The 21,932-nt window shown below is 43.2% G+C and overlaps 1 protein-coding gene across 4 annotated transcripts in view; it reads right to left on the bottom strand.

The window, feature by feature from the left end:
* Positions 1 to 21,932, bottom strand: part of ARNT2 (aryl hydrocarbon receptor nuclear translocator 2) — a 146,472-nt gene that overhangs the window by 20,721 nt on the left and 103,819 nt on the right. For all 4 annotated transcript variants that reach the window (XM_079954252.1, XM_079954251.1, XM_079954253.1 and 1 more), the window contains exons 9-14: positions 20,881 to 20,957; positions 14,820 to 14,954; positions 12,750 to 12,824; positions 8,191 to 8,342; positions 1,475 to 1,547; positions 324 to 447 (exon numbers count right to left, since the gene is read on the bottom strand). In XM_079954252.1, coding sequence (XP_079810378.1) covers positions 324 to 447; positions 1,475 to 1,547; positions 8,191 to 8,342; positions 12,750 to 12,824; positions 14,820 to 14,954; positions 20,881 to 20,957 — 636 coding nt within the window. The remainder of the gene's footprint in view (positions 1 to 323; positions 448 to 1,474; positions 1,548 to 8,190; positions 8,343 to 12,749; positions 12,825 to 14,819; positions 14,955 to 20,880; positions 20,958 to 21,932) is intronic.

Genomic DNA, 21,932 nt, shown 5'->3' on the forward strand with positions numbered 1-21,932 from the left:
TCCATCAAGGTGTTCCGTTGCACCAGAAGCAGTTTAGTCATGCTGGCCACATGACCTGGAAAGCTGTCTCTGGACAAACGCCGATTCCCTCAGCCTGAACGTGAGATGAGTACCACAACCCCATAGTCACCTTTGACTGGACTGTCCAGGGCTCCTTTACCTTTATTTTTTTACTAGCCCCCCCCCCCCCGTACCACCAAGGTATGCACATTGGAAGGGAGTGTTTGGTTCAGTATCTATTCAAGATACAAGTATTTTGTCAGAATAGAGGATCACAAATAGCAGCGATACCAATAACAATCTTAAGAGCAGAGTTTACTTACTGGTAGTTATGCCAGCGAACATCTCGGCAAACCTTGGATCCCTCTCTTGGGAGAAGATGGCATCAGGCTTCTCCACTGGCTTCCCACCCTCATGAACATTAGACTGTATACTTGGAACGGGTACCTATTTGCAACAGGCAGAGAGAAGGAAGTCACACACCCCTTTATGGCTAAGCTTCCACCTTTTCAAACAGCAGTAATCTTCTAGATTCAACTGTCTTATGATTTTCTGTACTGCCACAGAGTAACTCTGGCCCATTTGAATGCTCTTCAGGACATGAACCAGGGGTCCTCTGTGTCAGGCATTCATTCCCAAACTACGGCTTATCATGTAGCAACAAGTATTCCGATGGACAGGGAGAAAGCTGTGGTTGATGTTGCTGCCATGTGACTGAAAACTATGCCATGGTTTGTCTTAGTGCTGCATCAGAACTTGGGGTAAATGATTTGTTTCTCCCAAACAAGCCATGAGTGGTAGAGCCAAGAACAAACCTTGATTACAGCTCATGGTTTGCTTGGAGTGAGACAAACCACAAGCCTGTGTTCACCTGTAATGGTTAGATAAATCATGGTTTAGCTCTCATGACTATGATTTTCTCCCTGTGCAACAACATACTTGCTTGTTCCCATTAAACTGTTAGCTTAGTATTATGGGTAGACCCCACATGGTTTGTATGGAAGTGAGAGCTGGACCATAAAGAAGGCTGATCACTGAAGAATTGATGCTTTTGAATTCTGGAGGAAATCAGCCCTGAGTGCTCACTGGAAGGACAAATCCTGAAGCTGAGGCTCCAATACTTTAGCCACCTCATGAGAAGAGAAGACTCCCTAGAAAAGACCCTGATGTTGGGAAAGATGGAGGGCACAAGGAGAAGGGGACGACAGAGGACGAGATGGTGGGACAGTGTTCTCGAAGCTACCAGCATGAGTTTGACCAAACTGCGGGAGGCAGTGGAAGACAGGAGTACCTGGCGTGCTCTGGTCCATGGGGTCACGAAGAGTCTGACACGACTAAGCAACAAAATGGGTAGACCAGGCCAGTATGTGCTTGTGGTGTTGTTTAGATTTCCAATTCCTGCCTATTTTTATAAACAAACAAACAAACAAACAAACAAACAAACAGGGAGTCTACCTCGCCAGGTATGTCTTACCTGAGATAAGTCATATGAAGATAGTCCATCTCTCTGGTGCACCTCAAGTTCTGCTTGTTGTTGCTGAAGTTGCCTGGAAGCAGGAAAGAGATACTGTTGCTGCTGGTTCATTCGAGGCTGCATGACTATATTTAACAGACAGGAATATTGTCTGGCTGGCTGTGACTCGCCAGCTTAATATCCAATGTGCGCCTCCTTGCCCTATACCCTCTTGGTCCAACCTGTTCACCTTCCCCAATGATAAAGCAAGCATGGTTTTAAATTTTGCCCCAGCACAGGAGAGGAAAGATTGGTGACTGGTGGGACCATGAAGGAACAAAGCAGGAGATGTCTGGGTATGCAGAACCATAATTAGAGACATGCAGGTGTTTGTAACCTTCTTCCCCTGTAAGGTATTCCAGCAATAAATCATTTTCCAATTTAAAGAAAAGGGCATTTGGGATGGGAGCTGCAGAAAACCTGAGCTCCTGCTTCTTTCCGGCAGGCAATTTTAGAATTTTTTGAAGTTCTCAATTGCAACCTACTAAGATTGAAGGAAATAAAGCCATCTGAATGCATGAGGGGGGCACCCTGCAGGTGATAGCCTTAATCCAATTAGGAAAACTTTGGAAGTAAATTAAAATGTGCAGTAGCAAGGCCCTCTACATCAAAGGAAACTGACACATTCAATACAGGGGAGGTGAAATGAATCAGAATGAGGAAGAGAAATATGTCAAAAATGCCTGTATAAATCTCTCGGATGCAGACATAATCTGTGTCCAGTGTCAGGTGCTTTTTAGGAAATGCCAAAAGTCAGTTTATTTGAAACCAACGAGGCTGGTGGTTCATATACCATACATTTTTCTCTCCGCATGAATATTTCCAGTTGGCATGGGTCCGCCTTGGGTCTGTTACCCAATTAAAGAAATCTTAGTCCATTAATCACATAAGTTTGAATCGAACAACTGATTCTTTAATCCATTAGATCTGCATAGATTTCTACACTCATAAAATCAACTCTAAAGATGATGGCATACAGTGCTCTCTCTCTCTCTTTTAAAAAAGACCATCTTCAATAATATTTGTACTGCTCACAGAACACCTTGCATGTTATCTATCAGGACAGCAAATTTATGAAATTGGCTCCCTTCATATTCACCTCTTATAATACTAAAGCCCTGGTTTAGCCAATGAAGCTGAAAGGTGCATCATATCTCTTGGGGGCCCCAAAAAAATTTAAAGGAAAAAACCTGGATGTACATTTCCAAAACATGAGATAAAAAACAAATAAAATAAAAACAAATAATATAAAACCTTCATACAACAACAGTGGCAAATGGCTCTAGATACCTATTAGATCCCTAAATTACCATATAACATATATTCAACACAAAATTTGTTGTTGACAAAGGACAGCTGGACATATAAAGTAGCTTAGGGCCTCATCAAACCTAAATCCGGCCCTGATCATATCCAGGTCAGACATAACATGGAACACGTTATGGAATCTGCTACTACAAGATGTGGCAACAGCCACCAATTTAGATGGCTGGCCTTTAAACAAGGATCTGACAATTTCATGGAGAGTAAGACTATCAATGGCCATTAGCGATGATGGCTATATTGAACCACCAGGATCAATGGCGGTATGCCTCCAAACACAAGTTGCTGAGGAGCCACAGTAGTGGGGGGGCATCAATTTTGTGGGCTTCGCATAAGCATCTGGATAAGTCATGGTGGAAAAAAGGATACTGGACTGGATAGACTCCGCACAGTTCTTCTTATGGGTTCTTATCATATTAGGAGGACACATCTCTCATTCCACTTCGTAAAGCATAAAGCCCATTCAATATCATTGGGTCTCATATTTTGGATGGAACCAGTGCACTTGCCATGTTTTCTTCTGCTGAAAGTCAACGGAAGTTAACACAGATGGGAAAGTTGGTGGGAAGGCAAAAATTTTACATGGGACTCTCCTTTGGAGCAAAACAAAGCACAAAGGGCTAAACATTAAACTCTTCGCTTCTCCAGGAAGTTCATTTTGGATGGTTGTGCCCAAAATAATCTTTATTATTATTATTTTCTTTTGCAGGGAAATAAGTGAACATTTGAACCTAATGTTTAGTTGTCTTTCCACTCGGAAACCAGATCTGGAAAGCTGATGGCTTCCAGCCGGAAGGCAGTATCAAGTAAACACAACCAACTAATGCAATCTTCAGCTCCCCCTACAGCTCTCTGTAAAAAAAATAAAAACAAATCTATGCATTTGCTTTACTTTTTTATCTGATGGTTATGGATAGCTATTTAAACCCTGGTTTCTATACAGATGGTCTCTTGATTTTTGGTTAGTTTTTTTAAAAAAAATAAAATAAAATCATTATTTCCTCCTTTTCTTTTTTGGGTCTGAGTGTTCTTAACAGAAAACAGCACTCACTAAAATGATTTATTATTGAAGTACATTTATATCTATCTGCCTCTATTAACAGCAAATCCCAGCCTATTGATATTTGCTAAGAAAATGTTACCGTTCACTCATTCTTTCTTTTGTTTTCCAGTCTGAGTGTTCGTATCAGAAAATAGCATTCACTACCTATATTTATTACTGAAGCACATTTTTATTTATCTGCCTCTTTTAATAACAAATATAATTCTACGGGAGTATAATGGGTAATTGCACTTCATATGTAAACAGTTCCTAGAAATGCTGTTTATCGAACTAAAATAATTGCACTTAAGGTGGCATCACATAGCTTCTGAGAAATGTTGAAATTCTGGTTAGTATTTACCTAGGCCCAGTGGCAGAGCCAGGGCTAACACCAGGTTTGAAGTGGTCCTGGATTTACCCAATGGGGGCATTTCTAAAACTAATTATATTGATTATTTATACCCTGCCCATCTGGCTGGGTCTCCCCAGCCACTTTGGGCGGCTCCCAACCGAATGTTAAAAACACAATAGAGCATTAAACATTAAAAACTTCCCTAAACAGGGCTGCTTTCAGATGTCTTTTAAAAGTAAGATAGTTGTTTATTTCCTTGACATCTGGTGGGAGGGCATGCCACAGGGCGGGTGCCACTACCGAGAAGGCCCTCTGCCTGGTTCCCTGTAACTTCACTTCTTGCAGTGAGGGAACTGCCAGAAGGCCCTCGGAGCTGGACCTCAGTGTCCAGGCTGAACAATGGAGGTGGAGACACTCCTTCAGGTATACTGGGTTGAGGCCGTTTAGGGCTTTCTCTCCCAACTGGTACCAGGAAGCCACTACGCTAATTTCCCACTATACTCCAGATGCAGCATAATTTTATAACAGGTCCTACCAGAGCGCTGGGGATTCGGCAGCTTGTGCAGCATCTGTTAAAGGTAAAGGTAAAGGGACCCCTGACCATTAGGTCCAGTCATGACCGACTCTGCGGTTGTGACGCTCATCTCGCTTTACTGGCTGAGGGAGCCAGCGTACAGCTTCCGGGTCATGTGGCCAGCATGACTAAGCTGCTTCTGGCGAACCAGAGCAGCGCACAGAAATGCCGTTTACCTTCCCACCAGAGCGGTACCTATTTATCTACTTGCACTTTGATGTGCTTTCAAACTGCTAGGTGGGCAGGAGCAGGGACCAAGCAACGGGAGCTCACCCCATCGCGGGGATTCGAACCACCGACCTTCTGATCGGCAAGTCCTAGGCTCTGTGGTTTAACCCACAACGCCACCCGCGTCCCAATGCAGCATCTGTTAGGTCACAGCAATTCAACCAATGACCACCTGCCAACCTTAGGATAAGAATAACTCTGCCAATTGCAGTCCAAGGCCTTGAATCATCCATCACTGTCAGAAAACTGCTTGGCTCATTTCGACAGAGATGCGAGCAAATGCCAACCGGAGCAGGCTTTCCAAGTTCACGGACGGAGCTCTCAAAAGAGGAACAATCTGCCAGAATTATCAACATGTGGAAAATCCTAGCTCCTTCTAATATTTATAATCCTACAGGCAGAAAAAGAAAAAGGGCTGCCACATCCTCTTTGACATTACCATTTCACTAGGAAAGAATAATAACAATGCGTTAACCGGAGACCTTGGTAGTAGCCAACCACCATATTTGGGCAACAAGTCGGGCTTGTTTTGCGAAGCCAACTGAGGATAGCTATAACAGGATCCAAGGAAGGCCCCCGCGGCATCATTTCTCTCAGAATGCACTGCCGTGCCTATGTATGCAGCCTTGAAAGGGAAAGGCTGGCAGAACAGTCAACACCGACTAATTTAAAGGCCAGATTCTTGAAGCCTTCTGGACGGTGCGGAAACAGAAACTTGTTTGTCAGAGCTGGCCCCTTCTGCTCTTTCAGTTCGCTGATGTGGAAGAGACATTGATTTGTTGTCAAGTTCCTAACCAGCACTTGGACCCAAGTCAGGCCCCTCAATATGACTTACAAATCAAAACAACATAATGTTTAAAACCGCATTAAAGGAGAAGGGGGAAAAAACAACACACAATAAAAAAAGCAGCAGGCATTAAAAAAATCTGGGGGGGGGGGGGGAGGAACCAGCACAGAGATCTTGGAGGATAAAAAAAAAAAAACACCAGTGACACCACAAGCAGTTTAGCCACCCACCTCCAAAGCAAAACAGAAACATTTCCCCATCAGCCTTTTAAAAAGAACCACTAGCTTGGAAGGCTTCCATACAGACAAGAGTTCCACAGTGAAGGCAATATCACTGAGAAAACTTTCCTCCTTGAGATCCTCAGTCTGGTCTCAGGTGACAAAGAGTTCACATCCACAGTATATATTGGAAACACATGACTTCCCCCGAAGAATCCTGGTAACTATTGTTTACCCTCACAGAGCTACAATGCCTAGCACCCATTGAAAACTACAGCTCCTGGAATTCTTGGGGGGGGGGTGAGTAATGTGTTTTAAATATGCCTTAAATGCACAGTGTGGATCTAACCTGAAAGCAGTTGTTCAGGCCTAGCACGAGGCTTCTCCATCTTCTTTCCTCAGACATGTCTCACCTTGCTCTGGGAAAAGGCCAAGGTGGTCCTTTCTCCAGAGCGAGGCACTCTGGGCAAGATGGCAAGGAGGATGTTTGCGTTGCTGCAGCAGCTACAAGTATTTTAAAGCTTATTTTATTTTTTTAAAGCTTTCTATATATATATAAAATCTGTTTCAAAAGCCTTCCTAGCTGCTTTGGCAAACCACCATCATGCACACTACCACCTTGCCAAGAATGCCTGGTTCTTTTGAATTATATACCCAACACATGGAATCTAACAAAGGGGAAATGTGAATGGACTCTCTGCGCCCTTACTAGAGTAAAAAGTATGATTACCTTTTTGGTATTGATGAACTGGAAAAATAAAAATGCAGCTCCCTTTAATGATTGGATTGAAGATATGTACAAACTCGCTACACGTGAACAAGTTGTTTACAAACGTAGTCTTGTTATAGACAAATTTAACGATATTTGTGATTCATTTTTATAAATGCTCTATTAGGTTAAGGTCTAGTGAACTACAGGAACAATTTCCCCCCTTTTTTGTAATGTACTCAATATCTTTTTTGGTTTTTTTTCAACATGGGTACTATTTCTTGCTTCTTCTTCTTTGTGTCATATTTTACTCAGTGCACTTGTAATTTTGTACTTTTTTTCTTTTTCAATAAAGAATAAAAAATAAAAAATAATGCCTGACTCTGAAGGAGGACCCAGTAGTCTCTTTTTCAGAGTGAGGCAATGAGAAGCAGGGAAGAAGAGGTGGAGATTTCATTCCATATTAGGTTGGCCTGCAGGTGTTTCCATCATCCCATCCACTCCCTGCCTGTACTCATGTTTTTTTCTACCAACAGAGGACAATACTTGAAGGATCAGATGAACTGTGCTATAAGGTCCACTGAAAGCTTATGCCACAAATCTGCTAAGACTTTTTAAGGCACCGGAGGCCCCTTTTTCAAGTTGCAAACCAGAAAGCTTGAGAAATGGCTGCTGGAGCTCCATAAGCATACATGGGATTTCATAGACTTGTAGAGTTGAAAGGGACCCTAAGGGTCATCTAGTCCAACCCCCTGCAATGCATCTATAGCAGGTGGCCATTTGATTGTGCAAAGCAATCTTCCTTCCCAGTGTATCATTAAATAAACAAACCTCGCAGCAGGGATCAGCACCAATGGTGCTTGTTTGGACCATACGGCTTGCCTCTGGCCCTGCTGAACTCTGACACCCAGGAAAAGGAGGATCATTTCACACATTACGTTTTTTCTAGGTGCATGTGTAACATCCCTGCCCCACCTGAGCATACGCATTAAAATGTAAGCATGAATGGAAACACATGTAGCATACAGGTACAACATATCAGTTAAGATGGATTAGCTGAGCTATCAAGCGAGAGACATAGCTTAGTGGTAGAGCATCTCCACTGAGTGTAGGAAGACTCATGATAAATCCTCAGCATCTCCAGGTAGGACCTAAAGAGGTCATCACCTGCAACCCCAGAGGACCACTGCCTGTCAGTTCAGACAATACTAAGCTAGTTGGACCAGTGGTCTGACTTGATATGAGGGAGCTCCCTATGTTCTTAAGTACATTCAGTGAGAAGCTAGGGTTTACTCTGTCATAATACATGGAATGGCTTTAAGCAAGGCCTAGTGCAGACAGCATAACTTTTATCTTTAGCAAACCACAAGGAGCAGGGCATAAAAGTGTTTCGGAGAAGGGAAGGTGATGGGGAAAACCATAAATTTAAGGGTGAAACACGTACTTTACGTTAGTGTTGGTGCAGATGATGTACTCAATCTCGTCCGAATAAGGGTTCTGAAATGTGAAGCTGCTGGTCCGGATTAGCATCCATTCCCGGTTCTTGGTACGAAAGCGATACATCACAGAGAGCACCTGTCCTTTCAGTTTAACAACCTGCAGAGACCATTTTAAAAGAAGAGGAGTTTGGATTTGATATCCCGCTTTATCACTACCCTAAGGAGTCTCAAAGCGGCCAACAACCTCCTTTCCCTTTGTCCCCCACAACAAAAACTCTCTGAGGGGTGAGTGAGGTTGAAAGACTTCAGCAAAGTGTGACTAGCCCAAGGTCACCCAGCAGCTGCATGTGGAGGAGCGGGGAAGCGAACCCGGTTCACCAGATTACGAGTCTACTGCTCTTAACCGCTACACCACACTGGCTCTCACGGAGAGAAGGTGGCAGAGGTGATATCAGTAACTGATATGGGCTGTGCTCCCGAGGAGCAATATATGTGATTGTAGGGGAGCCCTATATACAACAGAAGGTGCTTCTCCTCCTTTTTGCATAGTTCTGTAGATCTTTCAGGTGATGAGGCAAGCTGCTTTTACAACTGAAGGGTAGCTTGCCTCATCCAGCAAAAACGACAGAGAACATTTTGGTAGACAGATCCCTTAAGTGCACATAAACACAAATGGCCCCTTTGTGGGCACTGGCATGGATGCGTGGTTGGTACCATAGGCCCTTTTCGATATACAGTCCACAGTTCAACCTTAACACCTACTACTGTGCGTATTTTTCATGGAAATAACAGACAGGGCCTATGAATTTTCAAGGCATGACCTGTCTTGGCATAAGCCTCAGTTTCAAGATGGCCACCAACTTCCCACTGTGGAGTCCTTTCCTTTAGCCATTTGCACTGGGGTTTCCAAATAAGACTCATTCCATCTTGTTTACCTGAAGAGAGCTCACATCCTCACAGCAAGTCATTATTATATATTTTTGCATTCGTATCCTGTTTTTCCTCCCTGGAGTTCAAAGAGATTATCTGCTTTTTCCCCCTTTAAACAATCCTATGAGAGTGCGAATCGTGGCTGAATAGGAATTTTGAACCCAGGTTTTCCAGTTCCAAGTATGGAGATCTTTCTACCACACAACACTGCCTTTTGGGATTAATTGGTTGAGGGACCTGCTGTATACTGGTTGGGGATCTATGGGTGAAGGGGAATCTTCAGTGCCAATAGAACAGGCAGAATTGGAAAGCAGTTTCTTTTTTCTCTTCCCCTTTTACAGTTCCCAGAAATTCAGGCCTGGGAGAAAAAACCCCCCAAAGAGCTCATGCTTTATTTAAAATAAATCTCTAGCTTCAATCAGATGAGCCATATCCTTTGAACAACAACCTTCTACTGCCACACCCAACAATGGGATCGTAAAATGAAACAGAACAGTGTGTAAATGGCCAGCTGAACTGTTTCCTAATGGGTATTATTAGATAGCCATCCTCTCCAACTTTTGATACAAAATTCTGCTTGTTGTTTTTGGCCTCCAAGTGCCTCATTCAGACTTAATTTTTCCCACCCCTGACAAACGACTTTATCTTTGACAGGAAGTAAAAACCCTGAAACAGACACTGGCCAAACACTCCAAAATCCCTCACCACACAGTCTTGCCTTAAACAGCTCCTGATAAGGCCAGCAATTCAAAAACATTTAATTTTCAGTGGCTTATTATACCCACTGTTAATCTTGTAACAATGTATTGATTGTCAGGGCGTTTGATGAGATAATCTCAGAGTTATATCTTAAAAGGCTCCCTGCATAACAAATCACAGAAATTAAAACAAAAATATTGGGAGATCAGTGCTTCCCTGACTTTATTATTATCATCCCACTTTCATTTTTTTGGAAGCAAAAATTGTAGCTATGGATAAATGTCCCTAATAGAACAAAACATTTCTGAGTTTGTTTGTTTTTTGCAGATCTGCAGAATGAAGAGGGTAGGGAGAAGCGTAGTGAGGTGAGCAGAGCGGGGAAAGGTGTGTAATAGTGTGGACCCAAAATGGGATGAAAAAAGTACCGTATTTTTCGCTCTATAAGATGCACCAGACCATAAGAAGCACCTAGTTTTTGGAGGAGGAAAACAAGAAAAAAAATATCCTGAATCCCAGAAGCCAGAACAGCAAGAGGGATCACTGCTTTCGCTGCACAGCGATCCCTCTTGCTGTTCTGGCTTCTGGGATAGCTGCGCAGCCTGCATTCACTCCATAAGACGCACACACATTTCCCCTTACTTTTTAGGAGAGGAAAAGTGAGTCTTATAGAGCAAAAAATACGGTAAACTGGCCACCAACCTGAATGACCAAATGGTGATGTACTAGAGCTTGCACTGGTAAGGAATAGCAGAACTGTTAGCAATTTGAATGGTGAACAACGGCAAGAAATAGCCTGTAAAATAGCAAGCCAGTCAGCAACATGAATGGGGAAACGAAAGTGACTAAGACTATTTCACATTACCTGGGATTCAAAATACAATGTGAAGTAACTATTCAAAAACCCAATCCGTGCAATAATTACACATCCCCTTTGTCTGATAAGATCCTGAATAAGCAGTCTCTCTCTTTCACAAGGCAAAAATATTTTGGGAGAATAAACCAGGAATACTTTTCACCCTTTATATCTTGTTGGAAATACAACAGCAGGGATTATTTAAGAAGTAACCTTAGGGTTATTTCTGCTAACTGTTTAAGTCACCAGACCTTCTTGGTTGCCAGCAACCAGTCAGAATGCCATGATTCTTGCTGGGGTAGCTTGCGCACTGATTGGCTGTGTAGTTCTGAGGGAGTTTCCTCCTGTATGTGCTGTTGAATATCTTCCTGTGGTACTAGGCAAGAAACATAAAACCTCTCTGCTTATTCATTCTCCTATTATTTACTCTATCCGATTTACTTTATCCAGTTTCTTTTCTCTCTGAACTTCATTTGCGTTTTTCAAGCCACTCTGCTAACTTATATAACCCATTAAAATTAGCCGTCCACATTTCAACTGGAAAATTTGAATTCCAGTAACTGTCCGAAGTCGATACATAGTACTCGCTGTTAAACATGGCAAGAAAAGCATCTGGAAGGTGTGACTGGTAACATGCCAAATTGCTTGGCAAAACACATGCTGGATCAATCAGATTCAATTTGTCGTACAATGACATGAATTCTGATTATATATCACTGGTGCTCTAGAAACCCAAAACTAGGCTTGGAATTGCTTCCATATGTTTGTATGTTTCTGCTGGAGAATCTTTATGCTACATTTGAATTCTTTGTATTGAAAGCCAAAATATTCAGAAACTATACATTTATTCTTGGTGATTTTAAGTAAACAACTTTTTTTATATAAAAAAAAATTCAATTATATCGTAGGGGTGGTATTTTCTAAACATGTTAATTGACAGCTTAAGTATGTTTGGTCCTGTTTAAATTGGCAGGGAAACACCCACTGACTCCTGCAACAAGAGTTGAGCCAACACAGCGTATATTTCAAAACGCTGCCTTTTATCAAATCTGGTCAACTGCCTCAAGTAGCAACAAGGGACAGTGACTTCTTTGTGGTGGCTCCAAAGCAATGGAACTCCTTCTGCAGGGATGCCCGCCTCAGTTCTCCCCTTATGGCCTTTAGGGATATTCTTACTGTTTTTTTATGGCAGGGGTAAGGAACCTGTGGCCCTTCAGAGGTTGTTGGACTCCAACTCTCATTGGATTCAGCCAGCATGGCCAATGCTCAGGGATGATGGCAGTTGAATCCCCGTAACATTAGCAGAGCCACAGGTTCCTCCTCCTTGATTTATTGCCACTGCTTGCTGCTTTTAGCCATTTCTGCCATGGGATTCCACTTGTTTTAGAAAATGTCTAAGGAAACACAATGTGTGACACGACCTCATCATATTGTGAGTTTCCTTGTCTCCATGGGCCAAGGGTGGGCAGGGGATAATTCAGAGCACAATGACATTGCATTACATGTTGAATTCCACCAGATGGTATTTGGTGGACCTACAGTGTAGCTTGGCATGATGTGACCTAGCCTAGTGACTTGTTACAGGCCACTGGACAATTTATTTATTTTTTTTTACAAATGAACATGGATTCCAACTTGATTTTTCCACATGGAAACCCAACGCTGCAGTTGCTGTACTTAACATTCAAACTATAAGCCAGTGTTGTTGGTTCAATGTGATACCAACCCCTTAGTGCCACCACTGGTGTAGACACCATGTGTGTAATGTGATTGTACAATGACTGTTTAAGGTAGTAATCCAGCAACCATCTCTGTGTTTATAAAAGCTACAGATATTCATGTGTGAGTCTGTTTTAGGATTTTAGCATTAACACACACACAGAGAGACACCCGGGCTACGTAATTTACCCATATTTCTTTGTATTATAACCAAGGGTTATATATTTGTCTGTCTATACTTTTATAGTTTTATATGTACAATGTATCTATACACTTGGATAACACAACACATAACAGTGCTGGTGTTAAAAGTAGTATAAAGCAGGATGGGGAATGAGGCACAGTTTCTAGGTAAAACATTACCTGCTGGAAGCTCTCTCTTAAATGGCTTTGATCTTCTGGATGGCAGAATTCTATAATGTCTTTCCCCAAAAGGTCCTAGCAAAGCATCCACAAAAGGAGAAAAACAGCAATGTAAAAATTACAAACAAGTTTCCAAACTCCATAAGGCATCAGATAAGTTTCAGTATCAGTATATCTATTATAGATAGATAGAGTCAGAGACAAAATGCAACAGCCGCTCTAAGCAGGATTTGTATTCTTTCAGCTGCTCCAACCTTAAGACCTATGCAGTGAAAGTACTACAGTGGTACCTTGGGTTAAGTACTTAATTCGTTCTGGAGGTCCGTTCTTAACCTGAAACTGTTCTTAACCTGAAGCACCACTTTAGTTAATGGCGCCTCCTGCTGCTGCCGTGCTGCCGGAGCACAATTTCTGTTCTCATCCTGAAGCAAAGTTCTTAACCCGAGGTACTATTTCTGGGTTAGCGGAGTCTGTAACCTGAAGCGTCTGTAACCCGAGGTACCACTGTATTATTATTTTTACTTTACAGCTTCTTTTCTTCCAAGTAGTTTAAGATGACATACATGGTTCTTTCTTCTCCCCATTTCATCTTCAAAACAACCCTGTGGTGTAAGTTAGGCTGAGGGAAAGTAACTGGCTCAAAGTCACTCAGTGAGCTTCATGACTTGAGTCGGGATTTGAACTCTGGTCTCCCAAGTCCTAGTCTGACACTCTAACGAATACTTCACGCTGACTGTATTCTGCAGTAAGCTGCACCAATGTGCTAATTTATATGTATAGATGCCTCTGGGAAATCAAGATGGTGGTTGGCTGATGCTTTACGGAGCACTCAAAAGCAGTTTTAAAAAGTGGGGAAGGAGTGGGAATGTTGGAGGTCCCTGTAAAAGACCCAGGGTTTGGACTCCCAGGCAGTGGCGTAGCGTGGGGGGTGCAGGGGAGGCCGGGCGCACCGGGCGCAACATCTGGGGGGGGCGCTCGCACTCGCAGCTCTCTGCCCCTACCTGCCCCTACCTGGGTTAGGGGGCGCAAATTACTTGCCTTGCCCCGGGTGCTGACGACCCACGCTATGCCACTGCTTCCAGGCCACTCCTTAACACCTGAACTACATTTGGCTCAAAGGCTTGCAATCAGTTAAGGTCCCATCTGTCAGTTTGCATTTCTTGGTGCAGAAAGTATTGCTCTGATGTGTAGAGATCTTTCCTATTCTAATTAATTCAAGAGGGTTCTGGAAGTTTCTCTGTGTGAAAGAAAGAAGCAGAAGGTTCATGATGTTTGGGTTATTTCTTCAGAGAAACTGAGTACAGCTGGTATAAACTGTTTTGTTATCTCTTCTGTCAAGGTCAGGATGACTATAAAAGTAAGGCCAGAAGGAGCCTGGGTTTCATTTTCTCTTACTATCTCTCTTCCTTCTGGTGTGGTGTTCTGTTCATAGTGTTAAGGTTTAGACTTATTATAAGTAATTGTAAGTTTAAGTTAAGTCTGCTGCAACTGGATTTCTTATGGACAGTGCCAATCCTGAATGTATTGGATTTGTGACCATTATGCTCATTTGCCTTCAGAAGCAGTAAAGCTTTGCTGGATGAAATACAATTGCCTCTGGTCTGTTTGGGGGGAATCCTGCAGAGTGTTTAAGTTCCTACTCTGCTAACTATACATTGGAATCTACTCTGGATCAATATTGAATAGAATTTCATGACACCATCTGCCCTTCATGGGGGCTGTTAAGGATTCTAAGAGCTGTTAGGTAGAGTTGCCATATTCCCCAAAGTGCAAATCCAAAGTGTTGAGCTTTTTCTTCCCCCCTTTCTTCCCTTTATTTTTTCCCCTTTTTCTTGAAGCTTTTGAGCTTGTTTTGGGAACATCTCTCCCCCCCCCCATGTCTTTGGCCTTTTAAAAAATTATTAACCCCCCTTGCCATACGTCAGGGTTTCCTCAGACATTTTGATGATTTGCCGAAAATCTGCCCGGACACCGTTTTCCTGCCCAATTCCTGGACGTATAGCAGCCCTACGTTATGAGACCTATATTTCTCTCACAGAGCTACAATTCCCATAAAGGTAATGAACAGACCTGGGGTTGATAGCCAATGACACTGATGCATCTTGGATCCACAAAGGTGATGATTCCGTCTGAGTTGTGTCTGGACAAGAATTCCGTGGGGACAGACATTCCATTCATGTCCATGCACATCGGAGAACTGGTAACCTGGTGGAAACAATATGAGATGCTCAATTCCAAGGAAAGGTAAGAAGATCTCCAAGCAGAGTCCGATTTCTGCCTGCAATAAAATCTGTTGTGGTATTGCCCACATTTTAAACTTTCACCCCAGTCATGTGACTTCCCTCTTAGAGCAGGTAACGTCATTCAAACACACAAGCAAAAAGCACAAGGGATAGCTAGTGTCCAGCAGAATTAAGGAAGAATAATTCTCGGGCCGTTTTCAAGTTGCGCTGTTCCAAGTGTCTCACACAGTAAACAAATACCATACAGAAATAAATCTTAAGTCAACACACTTATTGTAAGATGATTAAGACTCTCAGGACGTCAAGTGTTTATCTGAAAGCTACTGCTTCATCAAAGTAAAATGGTTTTGTTTAAAATAATCAAAGGTCTTTGAAAACGGTCTAAATAAACCCTGGAGTCAAATTTTAAAATAGTTTTATTACATTTTGAGCTATGCAAACTGTAATCAACCGCATAAAATAAAAGTCTTGTTTTTTTTTTTTTAAAAAAAAGCATGCAGTGTTTTCATGCTCACATTGCCTCACATTTACACACAATGTTTCTTATTGAGCCAGCTGGGGGCCTGTTTTAAAACCTGCAGGCAAAGGTGGAACTCTTTCGCTTAGCTACTCTAGAGCAGGGGTTGCGAAAATGGCACCCACAGCTGCAAATTCATCTGCAGAAGCCTTCTCTGGTCCCCACAGGGTCCCTTCACCTCACTGAAATTAGGTTTGAAAGAATCATTCTTATGTAGCCAACATAATGGGTGGTGTTGTGGTATTTGGTTGTGGGAGGGGGAAGGTGTGGCGTCCACAGCAGTTTCTCCAGTTTGCAAATGTGCTCACAGGCCCCAAAATCTTGGTGACTCCTGCTCTAGAGGACTGGGCCATTGCTGGTGAGGACCTAACCCTCTGCGCTGTCCAAATGTACTTCATATTAACGGAAGCACTTTGAGCAGAACTTCCCAGGCTGAACACAACTTCTCCTCTGCCTCAAAGCAGCTGATGAAATAGAAGTGCGACTTCCTTCATCCATGCCCTGCTCCAAGGAATGCAAGGATCATGTTGCAACTAATGGCTGCGACTGAGGGTATAGCCACATTCAAACAATACAAAAAACGAGCCATGGTGAGACTTGAACTCATATGCTCCCCGCATCCTGCCTTGTGCATGCAATGAGTTTAGAGGGTCCCACTTCTGTTTTTAAACAATCTACAGTTCCACGTCACATCCAAACTCAGGGAACTGTGAGTTGTTTAAACTATGGTTAGTATTCATTAGCCACGACTGAACTGTGGTTACAGATCCTGGCTTGTTCTGACATCATGGTTTAAATAAACTGCAGTCCCCAGAATTTGGGCATCACACAGAACCGTGGACAGTTTAAAAATTAATGTGGGTGCTTCTGATCTCTTCCTCGGGCATGGAAAAGAGGAGAAGGAAGGAGGAAGCTCACTGTGGCCTTTGTGTAAAAGGTAAAGGTAAAGGGACCCCTGACCATTAGGTCCAGTCGTGACCGACTCTGGGGTTGCGCTCTCATCTTGCTCTATAGGCCGAGGGTGCCAGCGTTTGTCCGCAGACAGCTTCCGGGTCATGTGGCCAGCATGACTAAGCTGCTTCTGGCGAACCAGAGTAGCACACGGAAACGCTGTTTACCTTCCTGCCGGAGCAGTACCTATTTATCTACTTGCACTTTGAAGTGCTTTTGAACTGCTAGGTTGGCAGGAGCAGGGATCAAGCAACGGGAGCTCACCCCATCACGGGGATTCGAACTGCCGACCTTCTGATCGGCACGTCCTAGGCTCTGTGGTTTGTGGCCTGTGTGTATTTCATACTTAAGTAAAAAAATTAAGGACAGACAGCCCTTGCTGATAGCATATTTAAAGAGCAGTCCACTCTAACCCTTTCTTGTGGCAGCAACATGGCCACTCAAGAGTTCTGGGAATGCAAAGGACTTTATGAGGAAATCAGCAATTTGTTTTTCAGGCTGCAAGCAATATCTCTTTCCTATGACATATTCTCCATACCCCACAGTGCCAGATCGGTTTCTCAGGTACGGACAGCACGTACAATGTTTCTTTCCTTTCCTTAAAACTGTCCCCTAAACAGCAAGTGTCAGGATGTCAGTCTAAGGAAAAACAAGACTTCCAGCTGAATGATTTACTTCCTGGGGAGAAGGAGTTCATAATTTCTGCCCCCTCCAACTTCTCTGCGATTAAACCTGCCCTTATCCCATCGCATGCCATGATCTCCTCGGCTGCTCACAGTGAGCCTTATATAAGAGATGTTTGGTTGCTCCATATGGAAAACAGTTTGTTTTGGCAGCTGTATCATCTGCAAAACACCCACACTGGCTCCCTTCATCTCCATCACTTTAGGATCTTCAAGTGTGATCAAGACCGCAGTGCAAAGATGCACTTCCTTGGAAGTGAGGATGGGAGAGGAATTCAATTGTTTGCATTTCAGTGAGAAATCATCTGTTTTGCGCTTCTCAAACCAACATGTGAACTGAAACACAACTACCCTTAAAAATTTGCACTTAGAATCATAGAATTGGAAGGGATCCCAAGGGTTTTCTAGTCCACCCCCCCCCCGAAATGCAGGAATCTCAACTAAAGCATCCATAACAGATGACCATCTAATCTCTGCTTAAAAACCTCCAAGGAAAGTAGAAACTTCTCCAAGTTTTGCAATGCAGCTCTTCAGCTAAACGGTGTGTACAAAAACACATGTATTAGTGAATATATATATATATATATATATATATATATATATATATCGCTCTATTGGATGTACCGGACATTTTTAGAGGGGGAAATCAAGGGAAAAAATATTATTCCCCCCCCAGCCCCAAAGAGCAACGGACAGGCTGCGCGCTTCCTCTTTAGCCTTGAGCAGCATCTTTAGCCTTGCACAATGGGATGGATCGTGTCCGCTGTCCACCGGGGCTGGACTAGATGACTCCTGGGGTTCCCTTCCAACCCTGCAATTCTGTGACCTCGGAAGTTGTTGGGGGTCTCCACCACTGGAGGCTTTTAAGCAGCGGTTGGGGGACCATCTGCCTGGCGTTCTTTAGCTGTGATTCCTACATTGTGAGGGGGCTGGGCTAGATGACCCTCGGGTGGCCCTCCCAACTCTATACAGTCCTACACTTCTGCGGCAGGAGATCCACAGCCCCTTCACACAATGCCCACTCCCAATTTTCCTTGGAGAGACATGTGGCTTCACTGTCTAGGTAGGTACCCCCCTACTTGCCACTCTTCCCTCACCCCACTTAAGCCGAGGGAATTCCTGCCCAGAGAAGCTCCCAGGTGAGGCAAGGGTTAAGATCTACCTCTGGTAAATGGCTTTGTATCCTCCCTCTTTCCCTTTTCTCTTCTTCTTCTATGCTAGTTCCTTCTCTTGTGTTTTGTTTAATCTGTTTTTATTGTATACTAAAATAAAAGCTGCAAAGTTTCCTTTTTTATAATATTCCCCCCCTCCAAACCAGAACGTTAATCTAGATAAAAACACTGATCCAGAGGAAAATAAGGGGGTGGAGAAAGGACGAAAAAAGAAAAAGAGGTAGAGATAGATAGATTTTTTAAAAGTTGGCTTCTTTAGCCTTGTGCAGCTTCCCGCGGCTGGAGAGGCGTGCTAGGCAAAAGAGGAAGCCCGGGCAGCAAGCGGGATGGATCGCGCTCGCTGCCCAGGCTTCCTCTTTAGCCTTGCGCAGCCTCCCACGACTGGAGAGATTGCGTAAGGCTTTTCTAGAGGAGGGAGAAGGGACTGGCCGCGTCAGTCCCTTCTCCCTCCTGGGGAAAAGCCCGCAAGAGCCGTGTGAAGCTTGTGTGTGGCTCTTGGGGGCTTTTCCTGCTTGCCTCCCCCCCTGCATTCGCTCCATAGGATGCACAGACTTTTCCCCTTAGTTTTTAAGACGGAAAAACTGCGTCCTATGGTGCGAAAAATACGGTGTGTGTGTGTGTGTGTGTGTGTGTATATATATATATATATATATATATATATATATATATATATATAAACAAACACATTATATTTGGGTTAATTGCTTGAAAAATTCATATGCCAGTCAAAATCGCATAGAAAAATATGTGCGATAAGAAAAAAGTGCACTAAAATCTCAAGATTTTAATGAGGTTTTTAAAAGCACGGTTTGATGAGGAAATGTGGAAAACTGAATTTAAGAGTGGAAAAGCTGGGAGAAGTGAAATCGACGTTTGTCCTTTCCTACTTGGAAGTAAGCTCTTCCAAAACCAGGGGTGAAATAACCTAACCAGCTGCATGTCTAAGGTGCCACCCATACTGATGTTTTTTACTTTATGAGGAATTGCTGTATTCGTATTTTTCACAATGCAACTGTCGCTCAGGGGTAATGGTGCATTTCTTCACCACACAACTGTGTGACACACATCGCTGACGGTTATAACTGTGCAGGCAGTGGGTGGTGTTTGAAAGGTATTTTTTACGCAAACGGTCATTTGTGTATAGAACGTGCTAGCCTTTTCCTGCTTTCCCCGCTTAATGCATGTGCACCTCAACATAACTATTTAATATTAAATGAATATTGAGGTGATTCTCAAGTTGAATTCCCTGCTTGTACGTAATGAGGAGGATGCGATTTGGGTTAGGTTGAAAGAATGTATAAGACGACCATGGTGTACTTTTGTGTTCCTTCATTTTTGCCGCTGGGAAGAGGACCTGCACATAGCTATTATCAATCCGTCAGTATGGACAATCGAAAAATTGGGTACGTAATGCATGGTACAATGTACTAATGAACACTCACCACAAACATAATCTGTAGCACCAGCAACATTTTCCATTTGTGGTTTCTGACCGCAGAGAACTGTGCAATACAGAGTGTGTTGAAAAAAGACCCCCTGCCTGCCCAAAGGAGGAGGAACTTGGAATACAATCACAAACATCCCCCTCCTCTCCCCAGCGAACAGTGAAGGTTTAGGGAAATGGGCTTTAAATTAAGCACAGCTGCAGAGGTCCATATGAGAAGCAGCATCCCCCAAAAAAATTCAATAAAAAATACGGCCACCTTCAAGTTGTTAAGATAAAGAGAGATGATAAAACATCCATCCCTTAGATTCACTCTCAGCCGCCTGAGCTTAAAGTTTAAAAGATGAGAGCGGAGAGGAAAGAGGTGGGAATGATGGCAAATCGGTTGGGCAGGACTGTGTGGTTGGTTCGCGTGGAAGTACGACAACAACACAAGTAAGACAGCCAGCATAAAACAGCTTCTGAAGAATCCATGTAAAATGGGAGTCCCCAACCTGCGGTACATGGGCCGGAAGCGGCCCACGAGTTGCCCCGAACTGAGCTGCCTGCTTGGCGAGTCCCCACGCACTGTGCTAAAACGGCGCAGGGCAGCATGGGGACTCACTTCTGCAGCTCTGGAAATGGCTTCTGCGCATGCCCAGATGCCAGAAATCATGTCTGTGCATGTCTGTGGCGCCAGAAATTACTTCTGCGCATGCCCAGACATCGAAAATCGCTTCTGTGCAGGCGTGATTTTCGGCGTCTGGGCATGCGCAGATGCGATTTCCAGTGTTGCACTGCACCGGCCCGGCCCATGGAGGATCCCCATGGGAGTGATCCGGCCCATGCCCGGTAACCCTTTCCGACCCCGATGTAAAAGGTAGCTTCCCTCCAAGGATGAAGCCACCTGTTTTGTATAATCAGGGACAAGTTCGTGACCGCTGCAATGCAATGAGTGTGAAAGCCTTTATTTTCAAACAAGACAGGATTTAGGATCAGGGTATTTGAAAGGGCACTGTTGGATTTCAACAACCTCTTGTTAAGGCCTGTTGATCACATCATAGGTGAGATTTGATGTGGAGTTCCAGCGGCCCATGGCATAAAACATACAGACACCTTTGAAAACATTTTAAAGTATTTACCTGAAGCCTCCCAATTGCCACCAGGCAATATTTGCTGCCTTGTCCCACCTCGGCATCTTCTTCTGGTATAGTCATTCCTAAGAACAACAACAACAACAACAATGTAATAATTCCACTGTTATACAGGTTGTTGTTTTTTTACATTTGTACGCTGTCTTTCTTCCAAGCAGCAGACAGCAGCTCTGAGCCCCTCATTTTCCTTCACACCAACCCTAAAAGCAGTGCAGTAGTGAAAGTGAGCCCAGGCCATATATATATATATATATATAGTTGCAGAGTAATCATGTCCTTTACTAGAACATCAGGGGAACTGAGAGACCCTCCTTGATCTAGCAAGTGAATAAGGTGATAAAAGCTTTCAAGGTTTATTTTGGTTTAAGATAAGCACAGAGGAAGTCAAGGAATGAAGGAAATAATCCAGAAGAGGCTGGGTACATCTTTTTCTTTTATGGGGTTCCCACTTCACGCTAGCAGTTTATATAGCAACACATTTTTGCAAAAAAATTATTTGCATTTTAATTAAGTGCTAGTTGTTGCATTTCAGCTGGTTTAATGTATTTTGTTGACGTCCGAAGTTTACAAGTCAAACAGCATTGCTGTGATCAATGAAGATTGCTCCCAGGGTGCATTCATGTATCATGCTTGCTTCATCAGGGCAGTTTAGTTTTTTTGCTTTTACTGTAGAACAAGAACTCCGCATTTTCTTAAAAAAACAAAAACGGATCACCACCATATTCTGTCATACTGAAAAGGAACCAGCAAACTGAAAAAATATGTGGGTGTTTCATTACGCTTTGTGTGTTTCCAACCTTTTAAATAGGATTTTATGTTCTAAACATGAAAATAATAGAAAGGCATTCCAGAATACTATTTTTGGTGCCTCGGGGTTGCACGAATAGCGATGTTGGGTACATTAGCTGCCCACTAGTTTTCTAAATCTTTAACTAATCAGATTACCCAAAATGTGTTTTGGGGCCATAAACTTCCTACAAATGCTTGAGTGATTCTAAGCTATTTAAAGCCCCATTCCCCAGAGTTTCTTAGATTCACGT

This window comes from Podarcis cretensis (genome assembly GCF_951804945.1).
Source record: "Podarcis cretensis genome assembly, chromosome: 14".
NCBI lineage: Eukaryota > Metazoa > Chordata > Lepidosauria > Squamata > Lacertidae > Podarcis > Podarcis cretensis.